The 18,638-nt window shown below is 44.6% G+C and overlaps 1 protein-coding gene across 2 annotated transcripts in view; it reads right to left on the bottom strand.

Moving 5' to 3' along the window:
• Stx6 (syntaxin 6) overlaps positions 1 to 18,638 on the bottom strand; it is a 60,235-nt gene that overhangs the window by 29,551 nt on the left and 12,046 nt on the right. Inside the window, exons 1-2 of one of the 2 annotated variants that reach the window (XM_034512987.1) lie at positions 17,333 to 17,590; positions 2,444 to 2,613 (exon numbers count right to left, since the gene is read on the bottom strand). In XM_034512987.1, coding sequence (XP_034368878.1) covers positions 2,444 to 2,613; positions 17,333 to 17,367 — 205 coding nt within the window. In that variant the 5' untranslated portion in view covers positions 17,368 to 17,590. Of the gene's footprint in view, positions 1 to 2,443; positions 2,614 to 17,332; positions 17,591 to 18,638 lie in introns of those variants that run through there. The other variant, XM_076941361.1, reaches the window with a different exon arrangement.

Genomic DNA, 18,638 nt, shown 5'->3' with positions numbered 1-18,638 from the left:
CTCTTCCTCAACCTAAAGAGATCAAGCCTTCCTCAGAGAAGCTGCCTTTGACCTCTTTAGCCCCAGCCGTGGCTCGAAATCCTTATGTTCTCTCTCACAGCCTGTACTTCATTATTATTACTATCATCTTCATTATTATTATGATCTGTTCTCACCCCTAATTCCATGAGGCCTGGGAGCTACAGTTTCTTTCAACCTAACGTTAAAAGCCAAGAAGTGTTCTATAGACAGAACACTCAAGAAACGATTGCCGAATGATTGATGAAGGCCACAACTTTTGTCCTTTATCTCATGATTTCTTTGAGATAAGACAGACTATGCAATCAGGGCTAGCCTAGACTTCACTTCATAGCCCTAAAGCCCAGGCTGGCACTTAACTCCTGATTCTCCTGCCTCATCCTTCCAAGTGCAAGTGGACACCACCATGCCTGGGCCTACTAATTTTCTTCTTTCTTTCTTTCTTTCTTTCTTTCTTTCTTTCTTTCTTTCTTTCTTTCTTTCTTTCTTGTAGTTTTTAAACTTTACTTGTATAGGTCTTTTAAAATTTGGTTAGCATGCAAAGCTGTAGCTTCTCTGTAACATTCCATACAAATGTGCCATGATACTTTGCTCTTGTTTGTCTCCATTGCCCTCTCCTGTTCTCTTGCCTCACAGCTTACATGCCCTGATCTGTCTCAGAGGAAACAATAGCCTCTTGAAATTGCTTTTGATCCTATCCCCTCACATTTTATTTAACTTAAAAGGCACCATATATAACAGTATAAGAAGTACCATAATGATGAAAAAGTACTGTGGTCTCTAGAACAGAAATTAAACCCTACATATCAAGTGCCTATAGGCCCATGCTGCCCAGTGAGTGAACCTTGTAGAAGCTGGTTTCCTTGATGCATTATTTCAAAGAAAAACACAAACTAGAATTCAGACACTGAACCAGCATATCATCTAACTAAAGTTTTGGTTACAGAGACTTTCCGGCTGAGAACAGAAAGCTGCACAATTCAGCATCAACAGATTTCAAGTTCATTGGTCAGATCTGTGGGCTTTCTCCTCAGTATCAACTGTACAAATTAGCATAATGGGTCTGCTTTCACCAAACATGGTTTCATGGTACAGGCAGCTCCTCAATGGGCAGTGGCATTTTAAAATGACTTCTTAAGTGGAGAAGTCTTTGACAAGATTTTCTTTTGAGCTCTAACTAGCAGGCTGTACCACCGGCCTGTATACACCACTACACAGCAAGACTGCTAGTGTGATGCATGTACTCATGCCTGTATTTCCACAGGGCCAGAAACCTGGTCCTCACATGCTAGTATCAAGGGCTATATTATGAGCATCCCAGCCCAACTGCTAACCCTTTATAGTCAATTACTCTGGGTGGGCCCATTTTAAGCTCTTGACACATGCAACTCTCTTGGTACTCCTAAGTTGGGTACTCTTTTTATCCTAGAGTTCTTTTGAAGAGGAAACTAAAGCATAAAGTTTACTAATGTGGCCAAAGCCAGAGTCACAGCGGTGACATTGTATCAAATATGTATTTCAACTCCATCTCTGGCACAACTCCAAGGCCCTTGGAGTCTCCAGATTCTACATGCTACTAGATGACTGGTGACTCCTACAAAATTCCTCTGATCACCAGACAAATCAATTCTATGACTGGTAATAAGAACTTCCAGTCACCAATACTCCTGGGTTGAACAAGAGACCAGAGGTTGAGCTAATCACCAATAGCCAATGACCTAATCAATAATGTTTCTGTGATGAAAATTTTCATAATCCTGAGGTGGACAGGGTTCCTGTGGAGCACCTCACTAGTGTGGCATTCCTGAAAACCACACAATGCTCTTCTGCCTACCTTCCCCTGGGCATCTCTTCCACACACAGACTTTACATGAACAACTAAGTAATGCATTTCCCTGAACTCTACAAGCTGTTCTTGAAAAATTAAACAAACAGGAAGTGGGTTTGAAGCACAGGTCAGAACCTGGGGTTTGCACCTGGCATCCGATATGGGGGCTGTGAGCACTACAGGATCCCATGCTATCTCCAGGTACCTAGTCTCAAAACCATAGGACACACAGCTGGTGTCTGCTGGAGAACTGTTTGGTGTGTGAGAAAAAATCCCTCACAGATATCAGAAGTATTAATATTTTACTGTGTGAGGAAAAGTTTACGTTCACTTCTACAATGGTGGAATGAGAAACAGGACACCAGCAGACTGACTCCAGGGTCCAAAGTGATGATCACTACCCTGTGCAGCCTGGATAATGCAGGATTTGCCATAGACAGAAGAACAAGACTGTCCTCCCAGATATACCAGGCAATAACCAACAAAAGCCAGATCAATCATTATAAAAGCCAATCTCTCATCTATAGCTCAAGACAGCTGGATAAAACCTTGCCCGTGTTCCCAAGTCCCTAGACCCCAGACAACAGAGAAAGATATTGATAGTTTCATCGAGGTCCTCCAGATCCCACTCTATGCTGCGGAGGTTGTTCCTCAGCTCGTTGGTGGTCCAGTCGATTTCTTCCCTCGTTGCTGCAGAGGGGCCTTGAAGGAGCTCCGTCCATCTCTGAAACAATCCTTGGGCAGTATTGACTGCTTTCTGTACTTCTCTGTAATCAAAGTGAAGGAAAAAGAAGGTCACATGATTCATGGACAAATAAGAGCAGGACTTGAGGCAACATCATCACATACATCCTCACAGCATCCCCACACACCATCCTCACAGCATCACCACACACCATCCTCACAGTATCACCACACACCATCCTCACAGCATCCCCACACACTATCCTCACAGCATCCCCACACACCATCCTCACAGCATCCCCACACACCATCCTCACAGCATCCCCACACACCATCCTCACAGCATCACCACACACCATCCTCACAGCATCCCCACACACCATCCTCACAGCATCCACACACACCATCCTCACAGCATCCACACACACCATCCTCACAGCATCACCACACACCATCCTCACAGCATCCCCACACACCATCCTCACAGCATCCCCACACACCATCCTCACAGCATCACCACACACCATCCTCACAGCATCCCCACACACCATCCTCACAGCATCCCCACACACCATCCTCACAGCATCCCCACACACCATCCTCACAGCATCCACACACACCATCCTCACAGCATCACCACACACCATCCTCACAGCATCCCCACACACCATCCTCACAGCATCCCCACACACCATCCTCACAGCATCACCACACACCATCCTCACAGCATCCCCACACACCATCCTCACAGCATCCACACACACCATCCTCACAGCATCACCACACACCATCCTCACAGCATCACCACACACCATCCTCACAGCATCACCACACACCATCCTCACAGCATCACCACACACCATCCTCACAGCATCCCCACACACCATCCTCACAGCATCCCCACACACCATCCTCACAGCATCCACACACACCATCCTCACAGCATCACCACACACCATCCTCACAGCATCACCACATGCATCCTCACAGCATCACCACACACCATCCTCACAGCATCAGCACATGCATCCTCACAGCATCACCACACACCATCCTCACAGCATTACCACACACCATCCTCACAGCATCACCACACACCATCCTCACAGCATCACCACACACCATCCTCACAGCATCACCACACACCATCCTCACAGCATCACCACACACCATCCTCACAGCATCACCACATGCATCCTTACCGCATCAGCAGGTCACCACCCTCACCACTCTCACAACCCTCACAACCCCAAAGCACAAAACAAACAGAGTGGGTATTATGTTCCCAGCAGATGCAGAACAAATTGGCCATTATTTAAGCAACTTTAACATCAAGTTTGTTTGAGGAAGACAGTTCTGTTTTTTTCTAAACAGACAATGCTAAAGTAACACAAAGAAGCAATCCTATAAATTAACTAGAGGGTCCTTCACATTCCTGTAGCTTTTATTTGGTGTGATAGTCAAGCTTTTCTTAGTGTGGGAGGAATGAAGAACTACCCTCCATGGCCTAAGTTTTATAGATTTAAAGTATTTAATCTGAGACATTTTAAACCTAAAATCCCACTGGAATATTTTAAACATTTCAGCTTTGCTAAGTCTCTGCCTCCCTAGATTAACAACCCAGTTTAGCAGACTGATGGTTTTCTTGTTCACAGAATGGGACTAGGCCCAGAAACATGACCATGCAGCATGCTTTCACAGAAGATGTAGTAAAAAGGTTCTACAAATGTTCTTCACTATCACTAGGCTTAAATCCCATTGAAACTACTGTATCAAAAGATCAATATGGAGGTGTGCATGTGTGCACATGCATGCACATGTATGTACATATACATGGCAAGCCCAAACAACATCCTCGGGTGCTGTTCCTTAGCACCCGTCTGCCTTGTTTTATCCGGCTCTCACTGGCCTGGAGCTCACTAACAAAGCTGGGCTGGCTGGGGAACAACGCCTACGCATCTATCTCCTTGTCTCCACCTAACCAATCTGGAAGAGCGAGCTAAAACCAAGTGGTTGCTGGAGATCTACCTGAGGTTCTCATGTCTGAGCAGGGCAGCACGCCTTTACCAAACGAGTGCTCTCCGTAGCCTGCCCAGTATCCTAACTGCATACCTGAGAATTCACGGAATTATGTAGAAGCAGACGATAAAAGGGGTGAATTTCATTGTAACTAAGGTATAACCTTAAAAAAGAAAAAGAAAAAGAAAATCCAGGCATGGTGGTACAGGCCTTTAATCCCAACACTTGGGGAAGCAAAGGCAGGTAGAACTGTGTGAGCTCCAGGTCAGTCTAGTCTATAAGGTGAGTTTCTGGACAGCAAGGGCTACATGAAGAAACCCTGGTTCAACAACAAACAAGCAACAATCAAAACAAACAACAACAAAAATAAATTTAAAATAAATAAAAAATGTATTTGAGGAGCAATATTTTATAAAATTAAAACCTCTTACTGTTTCATGAAGACACTGTGTAAAAGCATATGACCAACATTTTTTCTGAGTTCCGGATGGTGAATCACTGTGATACAGCAAGGTACAATGATTTACAGGATCGCCGGGCAGTGGTGGCACATGCCTTTAATCCCAGCATTTAGGAGGCAGAGGCAGGCGGATTTCTGAGTTCAAGGCCAGCCTGGTCTACAGAGTGAGTTCCAGGACAGCCAAGGCTACACAGAGAAACCCTGTCTCGAAAAAAAAACCAAAAAAAAAAAAGATTTACAGGATCACCCAGTGTACCACTATTTACCAATGCAAACATCAACACAGTGAGAGATGAAAATGTAATACTGTTATGAAAAGAATCTAAGTAACAAATGAACACTCCTGTGGCTCATTTTAAGAGGCCCCCGTGGTCCCAGACCAGATTTTCAGGACTGTATGGTCTCAGGGCTGGAAAGATGGCTCCATAGTTGAGTGAGCTTGCTGCTCTTCCAGTGGATCTCAGATTGGTTCCTAACGCTTATATTGGGTTCCAGAGATCAGCACTCCCTTCTGACCTCCACATGCACCTGAATACATGGGGCACACATACAGCAGACAAACAGACCCATGAATCAAAATGAGGGAAAGAGAGCGGGAAAGGGAGCCAGAGAGGGACAGAGAGAGGGACAGGGACAGGGACAGGGAGACAGAGAGGGACAGGGACAGGGAGAGACTGATTGCATAGTTTTTAAAAAGCTCTCTGGATGATTGAATATGGAGTAGATGCTGGTGGCACTAAGTCCCTAAGTAAGCCACAACTAAAGCATGTCCCAAAGAAGCAGGAATCAGAAAGATAGGGCAATCTCAGAGTAATGCCCAACACCTCACAGACCTAACCAGGTCTTGGTTTATTCCACTCTAAAGACCTTGGTTTTAAATCAGGACTCATTTTTAATTTTCATTGTAGAGTGGAGACATAAGAAAGGTAAAACAACCACTACTTCATGTTTCCAAGGCAGGGTATTTTTAAAAGAGACTCCAAAGTTAGGTTCTGTCAGCAGTGGCTCAATCTTTGACAGAAAAGCCAGAGCTCACAGTGTGTCTATAGGAAGCCCAACTTAACAGTTCTGAAGAGGCCTTCCAGAGAACCAAACAGCCCAACCTGCTAGTAACATTTTCCCAGGCATGACTAAGTAAAAGGGAACAATGTGGGTCACAACCAATTTTTCTGAGGGTGGTGGTTCTTTTCTCTTTGGGGGGGGGGGGCATTTTTGCTTGTTTTTTTAAAAACAGGGTCTCTCTATGTAGTCCTGGCTGTCCTGGAATGCTCTCTGAAGGCCAGGCTGGCCTTAAACTCAAAGATTTGTCTGACTCTGCCTCCCAAGTGCTGGCTTAAAGGACTGTATCACCATGACCAGCAAGTGATAAGTTTGAGAATCTCACTATTTGAGAGAATCTCACTATGAAGCCTAGGTTAACCTTGAAATGGGTTAATCTTGCTTCAGCTTTCAGAGGGCTGACATTATTGTAGGCACATGCAACTATGCCTTGAAGAAAACTTTAAAAACACTAGTCAAAATTTCCCAAAGAATTTGAGATTTCCACAAAGTGCCAAGAGCTACTGCCACTTCTCAAAATGCACAAGACCAACCAGGACACCCTCTTCCACTCAGAACTGCCCATAAGCACCGAGCAGTAAACACCGAGGACCACACTTAGCATTCCAACAAGCAGTTCCTAAAACTCAGCAGCACATAATCCTGCCATCCATCCATCTGCCATCTGGGAGGACAAAAGGAGAAGTGCCCTTCTTCCCTTCTCTGAGTCAAACCAGCTGAGGAGGGACTACCCAGAAAACCACCTCCCCTACATGGCCAGCTTAGTAAGCACTTTACTGAATGAGCAGCTGTGGCCAAGCTGCTCCTTTATTCAAACAGTCCAGCATAGCTCTTCCAGACTTTTCTCTCAATTATGTGATGGGAATGATAAAGAATACACAAGAGCACAATACACTTTGACTTCTTAGGGTTTGGCTAAGCAAGCTTCTTGGATAGTAGCAATTGGCTCACCAACAGCTTTGGAATCATGTCCAGCATTTCAATTAAAGCTCACCAGCTATCTTCCTAAAACTATGGCTCTAGCCCCTCTGCAGAGACACCTTGATCAAGCACTGATGAAGAGAAGTGACTACCTCCATGCGAGTCAGGGAAGTTTTCTTCTAATCATATGCTTCGAAAGTCAGCCCTATGCATCATGTCATAGACAACAAAGGCACTGCGTTAGTAAAACTTTGAAAACAGAAACTTTACCCACTTGCTGTCTGACAGCCTGTCAAAATCACTGTATCTGACAAGTTCTCATCAACCTACAATATGACCACAAGACCACTGTTACATAGAACTTTATTCCTGATTAAGGAATGAATGTACCCTTTTGGGAAACAGAAAAAGTCAGCTAAATTTTCTAAACAAGATTCTTTTACTCTCTTTAGACAAAAGTTGATAGCAACAGGACTAACCTTTTGAAGCCAACTCAACACTGACCCATTGGTACTGACCCTAAAGCCTCTTCCACACAACTTCCCAATCTATCATGGCATAGTAAAGGGCTTAGCATCCTAAACAATCTAGGTTGGGAGGGCTCTATTTCCAAATGTCACCACTCCAAAAAAAATGCATGAAGTTTTCTTACTTACATTTAATTAAGTTTGCCAAATACATGTCCCCTATGGTGGTGCACGCCTTTAATCCCAGCATTAGAAGACAGAGGCTAGCAGATGTGTGAGTTTGAGGCCAGCCTGATCGATTGAGACCCTGCCTGAAAAGGGAACAAAAAAAGAGTTTTCCAAATATAGAAGTAAATGAGGAATATCTCAGCTAACAGCGAGAGTCACACTTTGGATATGGTTTAAGTATGTCTCTAAGGGTTCATGCATACTGGTGGCGTGGCCTCAGCATGTCAGTATAGAGGTTTTGAAAGCTTTAAGAGGCAGGTCCTAGTGGAAGGTGAATAGGTCTTTGGCAGTTCTTGTGGGACCCCAGGTAGTTCCTGAAAAGAGAAGTGGCTACAAACGTCCGAGCATGACCCTTCTTCCTTGCCTTCCGGCTCACTGCCTCCATGGCATAGGTCCTTCCCATAAGGAACTGCATCAAGGTGTGACAGCTGACAGCTCAGGGCCTTTCTCTACAGTACCCAGTCTTAGACTCTCCATGAACTGAGTAAATCTCTTTTCTTTATAGGTATCCAGCCTTGGTTACTGCATTAGGTCAACAGAGCAGAGTTTGTTTCTTAGGAGCTGCTGTGTGCCTGTGTTAACGAGCTGTGGGACTGCAGCTCCAACTTCCCTTTGGGTTCCGCCTTTCTTCTTTGACGATGCAGACAGACTCTGAGTTGGCATCTGTTCCTGTGCTTGTGCAACAATTACTCCCCGATTTGTAAATCAGTGTTTGCTGTGCTCACAGACTCCATGGTTGAGTGATCAGACACAACAGGGATGACCTGTCCCAGGTCCACACTGTCCCAGGTCTGAGCTGAAGAATGTTAAGAACAGGGGCTCTCCAGTTACTTTTCCAGAGCTCTCTAGAGTCTCTCCCCATCCCTCTGGAGGAGTGGTTTCAGTGTGGCTGACTTCCTACCTAGTCAGCTGATACATCCTAAGTGCATGTCCTAAGAGAAGATGACGCAGGAGAGAGTTTCAGTAGTTGAGGGACCTTAGGGGTCAGGGTCACCACTTAATTCTGTTCATCAAAACAGTGATGCAAGTCTACACCGGTATGACACCAAGGAACACAGACTACTGACTGACAAATGAGTGCCTGTTTCCCAACATAAGAAGCAAATGGAACAGTGCCTACACTGGTGCAGCCTGTGTCTGGGACAGCACCCATCCTGTAAGCCTCCTTACAGAGAAGCTTCTGATTTGACAACATACAGAATATATAACATACATAAAGTCAGACAGTTTCTGAATCAGAGCTGCAACCTCAAAGACCCAGGCTGTAAGCTGTGCAAGCCTCAGCAACCACTTTACTCACCCACCTCCCACGCTCCTCAAGCTGGCTCCTGCCCTGCACCCCCACACTTCACTCCACCGCCAACCTTGGGAGAGAAAAGCTCTTCCCACACACACCTTTTGCATTTAAGGGAAAATCAAAACACTCTTCACTTAGCTTTACTGCTGACCAAATTCAATCAAATCCAGGGGGAGAAAAGAGATCTACGCAAATACCAACATTCATTCATATATGTGTGTGTGTATATATGTATACATATGTATACATATACATACATATACATACATACACACACACATCCCTAATTTACTGTTGTACATTCATTACTTCTGCATTACTATGATCAAATTACTAGAGAGAATAAGAGCAGAAAGGCTGATTTCTGCCTTAGGGTTTCAGAAGGGTTCAATCCATGCTTGGGCAGAACATGGTGTCAGTGGGAGAGTGTGGAAGAGGGAGGTGTCCATTCATGGCAGGCAGTAGCAGAGAAAGTGAGACAGGAATGGTCAGGGACAGGATATCCCCAGGGACAGACTGATAGACAGAAAGAAACACAGACACACAGACACACATACACAGAAAGAGAGTGACTTACTTCTTCCAGCTAGATTCACCCTGCTAAAGTTTTGAGAACTCTCAAACAGCACCACCAGCTGTGGCCTCCTCAGGTGCCCCTTCAGACCCAAGGCACAGCATGCTGCTCCCTCAGTGCCCTGTGCTAGTACTCATAGCACTGACCCCGCAGGCCAGGTCAGGTCAGGAGTGAATCTGACTTGTCCTTACTTTCACTACACCTGACTCTAGACACTTGTTTTCTTGGAATGGCTCTTGTTCCTGTGACCTGTGCTTTCTAGTATATACTGACTTTCTCTCTCTCCCACCTGATCCTGTGTTCATTCCTCAGAGTCCTTTTACAACCTTTGGGTACTCACCAGCATTCACGGGTTCGGAGCGCCTCTTTAAAGGTGATCAGTCTCCAACTGTATTTCCAACCCCAGCCACTTATCCAGGGTTGCCCCCTTATCCAGGGTTACCCCTTTCCTCACTGGCCACCTCCAGAACACCACCTAGTGGAGCACTCACTCTGCTCCCTTTTTCCTCAGTCCAGTCTGGGCCTGCTACAACACTATGCTCTTACTTCTGCCTCTTCACCCACTGAGCTTCCCTGAGTCACTGTGAGCACTCCCCTGTCCCAGGAAGGCTTCCTTGGTGCCTCTCCTCCTTTATTGTGCTGCTTCCTCACTGTCTTACTAACTGTGACCTTTTTTTCTCTATTTCTGGTCTAGTACCTTAAATGCACAGCATAAATGCTAGCATGCACTCTTTTCTGGTGGTGGTGGTAGAGGAGGTAGGGTACTTCATAGAAGGCCACACCATCAGCAGAGGCCCCTGGGGGAACTGTGTGTTTAGAAATTAGGGAGGTAAGCAGCCAAATGGAGTGGAAAGTTTGTGGAGACAGAACAGCTAATATTTAAAGGATCCATCTCCTGAGCCAGGAGCACTTTATATGAATTGTCACCTTGTAAAGACAGAACAGATAATGGGAAATTTTGTGTCATTTCAAATAGAAGAATCTGAGGGGTAGCATAGCTAATAGTTGCAGGCTCCACATTCAAACAGCCTCATTTCACTGAGTACAGGTAGAACGTGGTCAAATTGTGTTGATCTAAGGAAGACCTCATCTTGATGCCTTTAGAGGCTTTGGGAAGGAAGTGAAGTTAGGGATTTAGGAATATTGGTGTGGTAACAGTGCTGGCTGTGTCAGTGTTAGGGAAATTAAAAAGGAGGCCTTTGTAAAGCATTTTTTTTAAGTGTGCAAAGATCAGCAGGAAGTCCTGCAAAGGTGGTCCGATCTGCCTCACATCTGGTCATTGCAGGAGGGGACCAATCTAGTTCCCACTAGATGATCTGCTCTAGGGTACAGATGACTGTTCTCATCTTGTGAGTAGTCTGTCCTGTACAGGAGGCCTTGTTGTCCCTTGTAGACCCAGAAGAACAGTTACCGGTTTGGGTTTTGTTCTTCAGCAAAAGCAGTTCCTAGGTAACTTACGTCTGTAGTGTTTCACTGTGAAACATGGTGGTGGCCTACTGCTGCTTTAGGTTGTTTCCATGGACTGTGTTCCTGTAGCATAATAGTGGACCCAATGCACATGCACAACAAAGCTCTTCAAGACTATTGCCAGCCTGCCCCTAGGATGTGCCTGGGTACTTGAAGAGACCTATTTATTAATCCTCTGCTGGTACATAGATCAATACTAATTTGTTGGGTGCAAAATACAGGATAGTGAGTACTCAGGATTTGATGAGTTAATTCAGTCGAGGTTTTTGGTTCTTTAGCCCTCTCCTCCCCCTTGTTACCAAGCTTTCAGAATTATCTTTTTTGAATTTGCAGCCCCTATTGAAACAAGACACCAAGAAAACCACAAAATTTATCATGTTGGGATGTGTCAGTTCAGTTATGTGTTGCTTGGTGTTTGGGCTACAGCCTGAAAGGTGCCTCATTAGACAATGTTGTCAACTGTTAGATGTCACAGGTGTACTTATATAAACTAAGAAGACTACAGCACTAAGGCCATAATCCTATGGGGTTTTTTTTGTTGTTGTTGTTCTTAATTTTCTAAATTAAATTTGTATTTATTTTGTACACATGTGGCGAGAGCATACCACACTGAAGGTTTGGAAGTCGGATTGTGGGAGTTCTCTCCTTCAACCATATGCTTTACAGGAAGGCAGAGTCATCACGTACTAAGCCATCTTACAGACTCTGCTTTTGGTTTGTTTGTTTGTTTGTTTTGAGACAAAGTTTCACCATATTGCTCAAGTTGGCCTGAAATCTAATATGCACCCCAGGCTGACCTCAAAAACATGACAATCCTCTGGCTTCTGCCTTCTAAGGGCTGGGATTACACGCACACACCAACCATATCTTGCTTAGGAGGTGAGTTTTTTGTTATTGTTTTGTTTTTGTTATTCTCCCTCATTGAGTCAAGGAAGCTTGGGGGGGGGGGTGAGGCTAAGACTAATTAATTTTATTTTATGAATGTAAGTGTTCTGCGCCCATGAATGTTTGGTTCCCATAGAGATGAGAAGAGGGCATCAGATCCTCTAGAACTGGACTAATGGACAGTTGTAAATTACCGTGCAGGTACTGGGAATTGAACCCAGTTCCTCTGCAAGAACAAGTGATCTTAACTTCTGAGCCATCTCTCCAGCCACCAGTAGGTGGTTTTGTGGTTTTTGTTTTTGTTTGTTGTTTTTTAAGAGAAGTTACTGTTCACTAATTTAAAATCACCTTTTCAAGGGCTTACGCAGATATTCTAGTTCTATAAGGAAAGAAGATTTGTCTGGAAGCTTTCAGACCTGAGATTAAATAGGTCTTGGTGGTGGAATACTTTTCATCTTCAAGGGCAAATAAACTTGAGGCAAGCAGCCAAAATGTCTGAGCTCTGGATCTCTTTAGCTGTTGGGTGGGTGAAGGCTAGGTTATCTTGAAAGTTTCTCACAGATCTAAAATCTCAGTGGTTGACTTAGTGGAGGCTGTGCAGGATCAGAAGTGAAGGAGGAGGCAGTGACTCACACCTAGATTAGGTCTTCAAGCTCCGGAAGTGGTGGTACTATTCAGTAGGAGTTACAGGAGGAGGCAGGCTTTCTTTTTATCTGCCTTTGCTTGCTTATTTTGAATGCCTGCTTCTCTTGTAGGAGATGCTACAATCTTTGGTTTTAGCAATAGTAATGTTCTGGAGGTGGCCAGTGAGGAAAGGGGTAACCCTGGATAAGGGGGCAACCCTGGATAAGTGGCTGGGGTTGGAAATACAGTTGGAGACTGATCACCTTTAAAGAGGCGCTCCGAACCCGTGAATGCTGGTGAGTACCCAAAGGTTGTAAAAGGACTCTGAGGAATGAACACAGGATCAGGTGGGAGAGAGAGAAAGTCAGTATATACTAGAAAGCACAGGTCACAGGAACAAGAGCCATTCCAAGAAAACAAGTGTCTAGAGTCAGGTGTAGTGAAAGTAAGGACAAGTCAGATTCACTCCTGACCTGACCTGGCCTGCGGGGTCAGTGCTATGAGTACTAGCACAGGGCACTGAGGGAGCAGCATGCTGTGCCTTGGGTCTGAAGGGGCACCTGAGGAGGCCACAGCTGGTGGTGCTGTTTGAGAGTTCTCAAAACTTTAGCAGGGTGAATCTAGCTGGAAGAAGTAAGTCACTCTCTTTCTGTGTATGTGTGTCTGTGTGTCTGTGTTTCTTTCTGTCTATCAGTCTGTCCCTGGGGATATCCTGTCCCTGACCATTCCTGTCTCACTTTCTCTGCTACTGCCTGCCATGAATGGACACCTCCCTCTTCCACACTCTCCCACTGACACCATGTTCTGCCCAAGCATGGATTGAACCCTTCTGAAACCCTAAGGCAGAAATCAGCCTTTCTGCTCTTATTCTCTCTAGTAATTTGATCATAGTAATGCAGAAGTAATGAATGTACAACAGTAAATTAGGGTTATATATATTAAAAAACATGTAACTTTTGGTAACTAAGAACAGACTGTTTTCTGAATTTGGCTGAATTTAGGCTGGCAGTAACATAATCAAGGAGTGTTTTGATTTTGCATTTTGATTCTGCAGCAGGCAGCCATTAACTAACACTAAGTAGGTTACACCTGCTTACACCTGCTTGGACCTTAAAGGGCCATACTGTGCTGCCAATATTAAATTCACATGTAACTATTCAGGTACAACTAAGGGCTTTGAAAGCAGTGTCACTGAGTAACTAGCATTTAATTATTTTAAAAACTAATATGCAATCTGGTTGCCAAAAAAATGGTACGTATGTTTGGAGCAATTAGGACACGTGAATTTCTTCCTTTCCTTTTTTTCTTCTTCTTTTTTCTTTCTTCTTTGAGATAGGATCTCATGTAGCCCAGGCTAACCTCAAACTCGTTATGATGCTAGCTAGTATCTGAACATCTGTTCCTTCTACCTCTGACTTCCAGGTGCTGGTATTACAAGTGTTCCCTATCACCCCAAATTCTGAATATATCTTTTGAATTGTAAGTTTAATGAATTCTAAGTATAGAACAATATATTCAAAGTTTTAACATCCAAATTGAAATGAGATAGAAGTTTAAAATAACAATTTGAAGACTTTATACAAATCATGTTGAAGCCAAGTGCATGCCTATAAAATCAACACTCAGGAGGCTGAGGAATGACTGCTAAGTTTAAGGCCACCCTGGACTACACTGAAAATACCAAGCCAGCAAGTTCTAAACAGTAAGACCCTATCTCAAAAACAAAACAAACAAACAAAAAGGAAAACCCACAGCAGTAGTTAATATTTTTGAATCTACTAACAAAGATATTAAATTATTTTCACTTCTTTTTAATGTACATGGTAGAAAATGTAAAATGATGATGCATGCTCATAATTCTAGCAATCAGAGGACAGAGACGGGATCAGAAGATCAAGGCCAGATTGGGATACAGTAGAGTAGGCCCCCCACCCCACCCCCAAAAAAAGTAAGAATGAAAAGAAAATGGAACTTACATTATATTTTTGCTCAATACATTTTTTGGTTGGTTGGTTTGTTTTGTTTTTTGCTTGGGTTTTTTTTTGTTGTTGTTGTTGTTGGGTTTTTTTTGTTTTTTTTTTTTTTTGGTTGGTTTTTTTTTTTTTTTTGTTTATTGGGGTGGGGGTTGTGGTTGCTTGGTTTTGAGACAGGGTTTCTCCATGTAGCTCTGGCTGTCCTGGAACTCACTCTGTAGACTAGGCTGGCCTCAAACTCAAGAGATCTACCTACCTCTGCCTCTCAGTGATAGGATTAAAGACCTGTTTCACCACCTCCCACTTCTGCTGGATAGTTTTAAGCAAATACAGCAAAAGGCAGAAAAAAATAAAAATGGAAGCAGGAACATTAATACAAGCCTCTTTCCTAAGTCCCTAGACAGGAGAGAGAGGCCTAAATTGTCTGAATCCTGCTACCTTCAAAACATACCTGTTCCAATAGCTTGTCCCATCATAACAATTCCTAGGGCACTGCCTTTTCTCTGACACCTGAGATGTCCATCTTCTGTAGGAAGCACTTCTCCACTTACTGATCACCTGTCATGTCTACTTAATTCTGATGTGATTTATTCCACTGATTACACTAGAAGCGCCTCATTTCAGAGTCACATTTGAGACATCTTTACTTTTTATACATTGTGATGCATTTTCAAAAATCTTGTTTTCTAAAATGTAGTGTGTGTGTGTGTGTGTGTGTGTGTGTGTGTGTGTGTGTGTGTAAATTCCTGCATGTAGGTTCTGGGGATCAAATTCAGCTCATCAGGTTTGGCTGCAGGAGCCCTTATCTATCAAGATATCTCAGTGGCCCTGAATACTGTTAATAAAAGGATGTGCATGCATATGCTATCACACATGGAGACACTGATGCGACTGGCTAGTCTTTTCTAGGACAGTGTTCTAACAGAGTAGTAATACCTAATCAGTAAGTAAGTGCTAGTAGACTCTTGGGGGGGGGGGGGAATACCAATATGGCTGAACAATAAAGAACTTTCCAAATTTTTCCCTCAAAGACAAATACAGAAATCTGGTTATCTCTGATATTTACTCACCGTCAGAGATAACCTTTGCAACTTGAATGTTAAAAACTTTAATTCTAGGGCTGGTGAGATGGCTCAGCAGACAATGGTGCCTGCCACCAAGCTTGAGGCTTGAGTTAGATCCGAGATCCACATAGTGGAAGATGAGAAGGGAATCCTGAAAGTTGTCCTCTAATCTCCACATGTATGGCACAGCATTCACTCACCCTCACACAAAATAAGACACAAACTAAGAAAACCCTTCTATTCAAGGGAAAATTAGACAACTCTAACTCTAAATTTAAAAACAAAAATAACTAAAACCTGAATCAATCCCGTAATAAAGAACACATTTGGCGGGAAGTGGTGGTGCATGCCTTTAATCCCAGCACTTGGGAGGCAGAGGCAGGCACATTTCAGTGAATTCCAGGCCAGCCTGGTCTACAGAGTGAGTTCCAGGACAGCCAGGGCTACACAGAGAAACCCTGTCTCAAAACAAACAAACAAACAAACAAACAAACAAAGAACACATTTTCCAGGTAGGTAATTTTATTGTTAAATATATACCTTCCTATTCCTCATCTAAATTAAAGCAAAGCGAAAGAAAAACCTTTTTACGGAAATGTAGACAGTCTCAGTCATGCTGGCCTTTAATCCCAGCACTCAGGAAGCAGAGGCAGGCAGATCTCAGTGAGTTCAAGGCCAACCTAGAGTAACTAGGGTTACACAGAGAAACCCTGTCTCAAAAAGCCAAAATAAATAAATAAATAAATAAATAAAGCAGTCATAATATATTTGACTGTACATTGACTGTACACACCATAGAATGGATAATAAAGTATCTCATTTAAATACATTTTAAGTTTCCCAGGGTCCTTACGTACAAAAAGGAAAAGAAAAGAAAAGAAACAAACAAACAAACAAAAACCACCGACACAACTGGTCAGCTTCTATCACTACACAAATAAGATGCAAATAGCAACTAGTTAAAAGCGAGAAATACTGTGCAGTCAGTAGAACTTTGCCTTAACTTCGCAGTTCTCAGATTTTTGACATTTCTCTGTCATTCAAAGCATAAAACTGACACGTTATTAGAAATAAGTTGCGACATCATAATTGCGCTTTCTTGCATTTGTGTAATGGCCACAAAGTTGATACAACAAAGTGCAATTGATGTTTCCATCTCCCAACAGACAAACAAAGATGGAGTCAGGACAGTTTGGTCGCAAAAAGAGGGCAGTAGGCTTCTAAAAAGGCAGAATGTGAAGTGAGGGAAACCTGTCAAACACCCAGGGCGAAACCAAGGAGTTCAATAGAAACACTCATTTCCTTCGACACGGTGGGAAAATCCCGGTGGCTCACAGAAAGCCTCGGAAAGTTTGGTTTGGCTGATCTCATATTGTTTTCCTTCCAACATCAGCACCGGGCCTGGAGGACTTTTCCTCCCCCGGGAAAGCGCGAGTCCTCCCGCACTCGGCTCCCGCACCCGCTGGACGCCACCGGGCAAGCCGTCCCAAGCTAGCTCCACAACTCCACAATGGAGCTCGCCCCCGCGCACGCCCACTCCAAGAGGGCCATTTCCCTTTTCCTGCCCAGATGCTGTCCGCCGGCTCCGGCGCGTCGCTCCCCACCTGCGGCGCGCGACCCCGAGGAAGTGGCGGTGCGGGCCGACAGTGGGACCCCAGGGGCCCAGCCCTGAGGGACCCGTGGTGTCCGGGCACAGAGGCTGTGCCGCCCTGCCTCGATTTCCCTCCCCTCCCTCTGAGGCGGGAGTCTTCGGCCCACACTCACCCTTTCACTACAAAGAAGGGGTCCTCCATGGACATGGCGCCCGGCCCGGCAGCCCGAGCCCTCCCTGAGGTCTACCGTGGCCAGCGCCTCGGCCGGGGCGACCCGGAGCAGCAGTGCGCGCAGACCCGGGTGCCCGACAGCCGTCCGTCCAGCACTCGGTCAGCGCCGCGGGTCGAATCCCACTCCAAGCCGGCCCCCAAGGCAGCCTCCTCCCCCAGCACCTCCGGCGTCTGGCCCCGCCCCCAAGACCTTCACCACGACCAATCATGGACGAGTACTGCAGCCTCACTTCCGCACTCACGCTCACGTGACCCAGATTGCCCAGGCACTGTGCCTGAGGGGGTGGAGCCTAGGTTGCGTCACTAGGCGGGAGGCGGGACTCTGGATGGTGGGGGCGGTCTTCTGCCGCTGGGAGAAGGCAATGGGGATTTTAAGAAAGCTGTTGCGGTGTCTGATTTGCATAAACCTTTTACCTTTCCTCTACTTTTAATACTTGCTTTTAACGCCCTGTGATTTTCATGCCCATCTAATCATCGTCTTGCACTAAAGGATTCTCTAATGATCTGATTATAGTAAAGTCTTAGGTCATGGAGTGTGTAAAGGCTATATAAACATCCTCAATCAATACTGATTTGGAGGACGATCTTACTGTTTTGTTTCTATTTTGTTAGAGACTTCAGTCTTTCCTGTACAGGGTCACACAACACCAGACACACACACAGATCCACAGATCCACAGATCCCTGGCATTTTCCCCAAAATGTATTCTCTTTCAAAGTTCATTCTAAAAGCAAAGAAGGACCCAGGCTGGGTAACTTCCTCTCAATTATGATTCCAAAACATCCAGAGAGCATTTTATATGGCACAACTAGACACATTATGCATAGCTTTCATGGATGAGGACTGTGACCTTTGATTATTGACAATCACTGAGCACTTACTGAGTGTTGGTCAGGATTCTAAGGTACCTCACTGTCTCACAGTAAGGTAATTCCTATTATTTTTCATCTTCATTTTGTGAATGAGCAGTGACTCTGGGAGGTTAAGTGACGTGCCCAAAGTCTCTAGTCTCCTTGGAGCTTGCATCAAACAAATCCCCTTTGAACTTGCAGTCCCCCCATTCAATTCCTCATCTTTAAGATGTAAACAAACCAGGTGCAGGTGGCACACACCTTTAAGATCTGCACTCAACCGGTAGAGGCAGGTGGATCTCTAAGAGTCTGAGGCCAGTCTGGTCTAGTGAAGCTAGTTCTAGGCCAGCCAGGGGATGGGGGTAGGGTGGGATGGAATCTAAACAGGATCTAGCT

Source organism: Arvicanthis niloticus, chromosome 10, assembly GCF_011762505.2.
Source record: "Arvicanthis niloticus isolate mArvNil1 chromosome 10, mArvNil1.pat.X, whole genome shotgun sequence".
Lineage (NCBI taxonomy): Eukaryota > Metazoa > Chordata > Mammalia > Rodentia > Muridae > Arvicanthis > Arvicanthis niloticus.
This window is presented reverse-complemented; position numbering and strand designations above follow the sequence as displayed.